This window comes from Varanus komodoensis, unplaced genomic scaffold (assembly GCF_004798865.1).
Source record: "Varanus komodoensis strain SLA01 unplaced genomic scaffold, ASM479886v1 scaffold126, whole genome shotgun sequence".
NCBI classification, from domain to species: Eukaryota; Metazoa; Chordata; class Lepidosauria; order Squamata; family Varanidae; genus Varanus; species Varanus komodoensis.
In genome coordinates this window covers 160,262-167,444 of record NW_025335363.1, presented here as the reverse complement: position 1 = coordinate 167,444, position 7,183 = coordinate 160,262, and the positions used below count along the sequence as shown (strand labels likewise).

At 41.6% G+C, this 7,183-nt stretch overlaps 2 protein-coding genes across 2 annotated transcripts; one reads left to right on the top strand and one right to left on the bottom strand.

Moving 5' to 3' along the window:
- The first annotated feature begins 2,755 nt into the window (after positions 1–2,755).
- Positions 2,756–3,742, top strand: LOC123019471 (olfactory receptor 4Q3-like). The gene has a single exon (XM_044422381.1). It carries the CDS (start codon positions 2,756–2,758, stop codon positions 3,740–3,742), a length of 987 nt encoding a protein of 328 aa, XP_044278316.1.
- Positions 3,743–4,812: 1,070 nt separating this feature from the next.
- On the bottom strand, positions 4,813–5,745 carry LOC123019470 (olfactory receptor 4D5-like). The gene has a single exon (XM_044422379.1). The coding sequence runs from the start codon at positions 5,743–5,745 to the stop codon at positions 4,813–4,815; it is 933 nt and encodes a 310-aa protein (XP_044278314.1).
- Positions 5,746–7,183: the final 1,438 nt, after the last annotated feature.

Genomic DNA, 7,183 nt, shown 5'->3' with positions numbered 1-7,183 from the left:
CAATAAACTAAGGTCTGAAGTTTTCTTGCTCACTCATTTCTGTAGATACAGAAATTTCCACAGCTGTCAAAATGGGAACTCATTTGCATTTTACTGATCTGCAGTGGTGATGTTTTCTTTCACCATTTTGACTGGGGAAAGGTTGGTGGTGGTTTTCATGGTTATCTTAGGGAACAGTGGAAACCAGTGAAGCCTGCAACTAAATGTTGCAGAGCCGAGTGCTGAGGCTCAGGATTCGAGCTACTCCATGCCATTCCAATCCATACCCATCAAATCTGGTTTTCTGCTTTTCACCCAAAAATGTTCACCTAGCTAGAGGATGCTTAGTTCTACTTGCACTGCTAGCGGGGGGGGGGGGGGGTAGATCTCTTCTAGACTTTTTATCCTCCCACCAATATTTGTCATACTTCTTCAATCCATGGGATTTCTCAATGCCTGCCAATATTTTCTTCTTACATATTTCGACAGCCACCTGAGTGGATGGTGTAACTTGGTGTCCTGCAACTGCAGGGGGTTGGACCCGATAGCCTTCATGGCCCCTTCCAACCCTACTATTCTATGATTCTAGGATTGCTGATGCCATTTTGGCCACAGAAACAAGTATGCTGACTGGATGTTGGAAACAAAGGGCTTCCCTGTAATTTACTTATAAAGTACTCTTAAAGTATGTGGCACTTGGTGTAGTTTTACTATGAGAAATGGGGATTTCTGCCCTTAATTGCTTATCATCCAAGCCAAAGTTTTCATGGAAAATGTGTCTTTGGAAGACAGTCATTATCCTGTTTTCTGCGTGTGGATGTACACCCAAGTGTTAAACACACCCCTGCTTTTCTCAGTGGGCAAATGCCACATTGGATAAGCCAAGAAAAAATGTGTGAATATTTGTTTTCATTTAAAAGCAAGCAAGCAAGTTTCTAGCCCCTATGGATGAAAGTGAGTCGAAAATGTGTGTGATGGTGGTGGAGAACAGTGCTTTGCTTCTCCTTCATTCACCAAATTTTACTAGGAGTCCAGACAGATTTAATCATCTTCCGCTTGCACCCCATTGGGATTTTCCCACCACGTCTCCTATCTTTTTCTTACCACTTACTTTTTTTCCTTAAAAGAGGAAAAGGTGAGATTTCTCCATAATACCTTCTGAGTGGGAACACTTGGAACCTTTCACTTAGAGGTGTTTGAAATTCAGTGCCCTGCAGAGCTCCAAATGTTGTGCTGCTTTGTGTGTGTTTGTGTTGTTTGTATACACAAATCCTGCATGATGACTTGTAGGCTGCAGTCAGAAATAAAAAAGAAAGAGGGAAATGAACTAGGAAAAGGGCCAGCAGAGGACAACAGGCATGATTGGGAGACTGGAAGAACTGGGCATGTTTTGCTTTAAGATGTGAAGAATGAGGAGAGATAGGAGAACACTCTTCATGCACTTGAAAGACTGTCACAAAGAGGAAGGCCAGGATCTCTTGGGAATTGGACCCAATGGCTTATAAAGACCTCTTCCAACTCTACTATTCAATGTTTCTTCTCAATTTTCCCAGAGAGCAGGACATGGAAGAACGGACTCAGGTTACAGGAAGTCAGATTCCAGCTGAATGTCAGGAGAAACTCTTGATTGTTGAAGCAGTATGACAGTGAGACCAATGATCTAGGGAGGTTATGGGACCTCTCACAGTGGAGGCATTTAAATTGCAGCTGGGCAGCCATCTGAGAGGGATGGTTTAACTTGGAGTCCAGCACCGAGGAGGTGGTTGGACCTGATGGCCTCACTGGCCCCTTCCAACTCCACTATTTTATGATTGTGTTATAGTATAATTGCCCTTCAGGGGGCAATTGTCTGGAGGCTTTCAGCTGCAGAGGTAAGAGTTAACTTTCCCCTTCCCTTCTTACGTGGAGCCACACCCCCTTCAAATCCTACCTTTCAAGGCAATTGACCACACAAAAACAAACAACCAAACCACTGTTTCCTTCAGTTTGGGAAGATCTTAGGAAAGGATGCAAATTATTTTAGATGATATGCATGAGAAATGTATTTGCTGATTCTCTTGTGAAATTTAAGTAAAATCTAATAACTATTTGTGAATCTGCACACAGATATACAAATCAACATATGCATATTTTATGCAGATTGCTGTTCTACAAGCCCAGATAAAAGATTGTAAAGCCCCTTTGCTACTAGGACCTGTATTTCCATGTACATTAAAAGAAACATCACTTTATTGCTGTTTTAGCAAGCAGTACAGTCTTGAATGAGTATCTCTGATTTACATAGCAAAAGATTGTGTTTCCTAATCTAAGTCATATTAACCCTCATCCATGGCATCATTAAGCAAGTAACTGGGTTGTATTTCAATGGTTGACCCAAAGTTATCATAATTTTCTTTTAATGCAGTCTCTGCAGGTATAGTGTGATAAAAAGGGTTTGCTAGACCAAAACTCTTATCAGTTATTTTTATTCACACTTAAAGACCACAAGAGTTTGTCTAATATTTTTATGCCACTCCTTAGGAAAAACAAAAACCTCCTGGAGAATCCTACAAACATTTGGTTAAATGAGACAGTTCCTGTCTGAAGTGAAACAGAAAAGATGATTGGCAGAGAAAAATGTGGGGGAATGAATGCCCCACTTCTTTCAGACTTTTTGAATATCTCTGTTTTCCCTCTCATTTCTCTCTGCACAGACTACGGGGAAGGTTCCTCATGATGTGGTGGGTTTTTTGGCTGCCTTTTATTGTCATCACACTATCAAAAGCTGCTGACCATAATGCCCTGCTGTCCTTTGTCCCAGGGTCTTCCATCCACCTTCATGAACGTCTCCAGTGTCACGGAGTTCATCTTCCTGGGGTTTTCCTACTCCTGCCCCATGCAGCTCCTTCTGTTTGGCCTGGTCTTGGCCTGCTACATTGCGATCCTGTTGGGGAACCTCCTCATTGTGGTGACGGTGTGCGCAGAGCCCCGGCTTCTCCAACCCCCCATGTACTTTCTCCTGGCAAACTTATCTGTCATTGACACTGCCCTGGGTTCTGTGGCTGTCCCCAAGATGGTGGCAGACCTGCTGAGTTGTGATAGGACCATATTGTTTGGTGGCTGCATGGCCCAGATCTTCTTCCTGCACTTCTTTGGAGGTTCAGAGATGTTGGTCCTCACTCTCATGGCCTATGATCGCTATGTAGCCATCTGCCACCCACTGACATACACAGCCACAATGAACCGCCCACGTTGCATCAGACTCCTCACTTCCTGCTGGGCTGGAGGCTTCCTCCACTCTGCCACCCAGATGATCCTAGTCCTTCAGCTTCCATTCTGTGGACCTAATGAGCTGGATAGCTTCTACTGTGATGTCCCACAGGTGATCAGGCTGGCTTGTACTGATACCTACACCACTGAGATACTTATGGTGGCCAACAGTGGCCTCCTCTCTCTGGTTTGCTTCCTCATCTTGCTAGTCTCCTATGGCGTGATCCTGGCCACCCTTCGTGGACACTACAGGGAAAGTGGCAGAAAGGTTCTGTCCACCTGTAGCTCTCACCTGACGGTGGTCAGCCTCATTTTTGTGCCCTGTCTCTTTGTGTACTTGGTACCTTTCTCTAGCTCCAACAGGGACAAGATGGCTTCTGTATTCTACATGGTAATCACCCCTGCACTCAATCCTCTTGTATATACTCTACGGAATCAGGAAATGAAGGAGGCTATGGTGCGGTTGAAGAATAAGTGCAGACTCTCCCGTTCTGTGAAGGGAGATAAAGTATGACTGTCTCTTCCTAGCAATGCTATCCTTATTACTAAACTTGGGGATAAGGAAGAAATCCATTTGATTCACATTCTAATGTGATTTACCTAATTTCACACTTTTGATTCAGTTTGTGGAATTCTTTGAAATACACACTTGTCTGAAATTTTCATTGAAGTTCTCTAATCATTGAGGAAAGTACACTCAAAGCAACATTAAACATACTAGAGATATTGCTTGCAAAAATAACCCCCTTTATTATGTAAAATTACTTACACAAACGTGAAGAGAAGAAATGTGCACCTAAATTTGTACCAATTTAATACTGAAAGTGGGGCTTGGAAATTTACACAATAAAAAGCAAATTACAACAATAGCAAAGTGCCAGTTTCAGTTGTTAAGGCCAATACACAAAAATAAGATAGGTAGAGTTCAGGAAACCAGGATTGTATGGAAAGGGGTATTGTGGGGATTGAAGTTGTACACCACCCAGAAAAGGCTGGGAAAATGTTGGAACAAGATCCAAACACAAGTCTAAACAAATGTCATGAGAAAATTGGAATTCAATCATTTTAAGAGACTATGTTAAATTGGGAGGTATCATTTCAGACATCCAGAACTCCAGGGGCAGAAGTCACTACTGCTGGGATGTATAATTGACCAAAATGGAGAAGTTTGTAAGAAGTTTGCAATTGGATTTTATTTCATCTTGTGAGATCTCTATTTTTCCAGGATGATCATTATTTTCATTCTTTTCTAAGCATCTGTTCCATTCAATCCACAAGGAAGGTGCTTCCTCTGTCTAGAAAAAAAGCAAATTTTCTTTCTTTATGCAGTTAAACTGGCTGTCAAATTGCTTTAACTGTATCCTGTTTGAAAAGCAAATAAATTCCTAAATGGACAACACAATTGTTGCTGGAAAGATTGTGCTGTGAGAGGTGGGAAGAACATTTTGAAAATTAATAATAATACTGAAACAAGCAAAATGGACTGATCCATTCAGATTTTATATTTATTATGGACAGACTGAGCTCTTGAATTACAAAGAAATCAAAACTATTATGAGCAGAAGTTAACTGTGTTGGCAGGTCTCAGGGAACTGGATTCTGCTTTCTTCTCTTGAGTTTTTCCATGGCCATTTTGAAATCTTTGTTCCTCAGAGTGTAAATGAAAGGATTCAGGACAGGAGTGATGACAGTGTAGATAACAGAAACAACCTTGTCCATGGGAAATGCATGGAAGGGATGGACATAAATGTAGATGCACGGCCCAAAAATCAAGGTCACCACAATGATGTGGGAAGCACATGTGGAGACAGCCTTGCTCCGACCTGATGCAGAGCCTGCTCTGAGCCTGGCCAGAAGAACGGTGTATGACACAAGCAGCACAACAAAGCACATCAAGGTCACCAGTCCACTGTTGGACACCATGAGAAGCTCCACTATGAAGGTATTCGTGCAAGCCAGTTTGACCACCTGTGGGACATCACAGTAAAAATTATCAAGCCTACTGGGGCCACAGAAGGGCAGCTGGGTGATGATGGCCACTTGCACAATGGAGTGGATGAAGCCACCAACCCAGGAGGCCCACATAAATCCACTACATAGGGTTGCATTCATTATGGCCATGTAGCGCAAAGGGTGAAAGATGGCAACATAGCGATCATATGCCATGATGATGAGAAGAAAAGTCTTGATGCCACCAATGAAGTGGAAGAAGAAGATCTGAGAAATGCAGCCTCCATAAGTAATGGTGTTGGTCCTTGATAGGAAGCCAACCAACATTTTAGGAGCAGTTATAGAAGAGTAGCAGAAATCCAAGAAGGAGAGGTTCCCCAAGAAGAAGTACATGGGGGAGTGGAGGGTAGGCTCATAAACCACTAGACCCACAATCAGGAGGTTGCCCAACACGGTTGTACCATACACAGCCAAGAAGATAGAAAACAAGAGGTGCTTCAGCTTTGGATTAGTGGCCAATCCCAGAAAAATAAAATCACTCGCTGTAGTGCTGTTCTCCCCTCCCATCAGATCAGGTTTCACCTGGTGAGCACTGCAAGAATAGATACGGAGAAAAGTTATGGTAGACATTAAAGATTTTGAGTAGGATTCAAAATCTGCCTTCCATCAATACAAGGGCTCCATTGATGGGAGGTGCTGTCTGATTTGTAGAAATCCCCATTCCCATTCCCATTCCCACCACAAGAATTGACCTCATTCAGCTGGATCCTCCATCTTCTGAGGGCTGGAGAGTTTGCTTCAGGTGGGAGCAGGCCGATAAGTGTGCACATTGCCTGTGGCTCTGTCTACGGTGCATGCATTTAAATCATATTTAGACCTAACCCATCCTCTTAAGCTAATATTTTTTCAGGGATTATATACTTGTGGAGGAAATGTTAGCAAAAAATTTGTACAGAATCCAATGGGGCATTTATGACCCTGCTGACCCCTTTTCATTTCCTTTGGCAGGCAGTAGGTGCAAACAAGTCTATCTCACAAGCAAGAGAATTTATTTACACAAAGTTTTAGTGTTTCCTGTGGAGTGCCTTCAAATCAGTGCCAATTTTCATTTGTGTGAACTCCACTGTCTTCCTTCCTTCCTTCCAGAAATTGACAACACAGAGGTGAAAGAGAACAGAGAAGTGGAAGAGAATCAGTACAGAAAGGCAGGAACAACTGATGAATTCTGTCTCAGATCTCCCAGGATTTTTTGCTGGAGGTACTAGCCTGGGCCAGTCCAACATGTTTGCATCCTGATACAAGAAAAAATGGTTCCCCTTGCTATGGAAGGGGCAACTAGTATCCAAGGGCAACCAACTTATTTTGCTATTTAAGGAAGAAAATTTTGTACAAAAATATCCCAAGTTGTAAGAGGGAAATTGAAGAAATAAAAAATTAATAAGAATAATTAGAAAGGGATTGAATAAATAACAATTTGCTGCCATTACATTCTAAAAAGAAAATGCAAAAAAACATGCTAGTATATTAAGTTGCTACAATTCAAAGGCCACACAATTATGTGCAAGTTTTAGCATTTCTCAGAATTCTTTGTCAGGCAAGATGGTAAGAGGGGATAGAATAATTTCAGCTTTTCTCACTTGTTCATTCTTCCAGTATTACACTTGGTTCATCTCTTGGGTATTTCTCCAATCTAAAATTCAGCTTATCTTGATCTTTGAGAATAATAAAAAAAGACTTTGCATGAAATTCACAAGCCTTTTTATGCTATTTCTCCTAAGACACAAATTGTTGTATTGATTGTCTAAATTGCATATTTATTAGAAGAATTTTTCTTCATCTAATGTTTGACTGCTGTTTCCCTTAACATATTCCTCTCCCTGCACACAAACTAATTCTTTAATTGGAGAATTCCACTGCTTAATTAGAGAAACTATAAATTTCAAAGAATTGGTGGGGGAGATGAGTATATAGTGATTTGAAAGTGCAAATTCAGGAAAAAAAATTG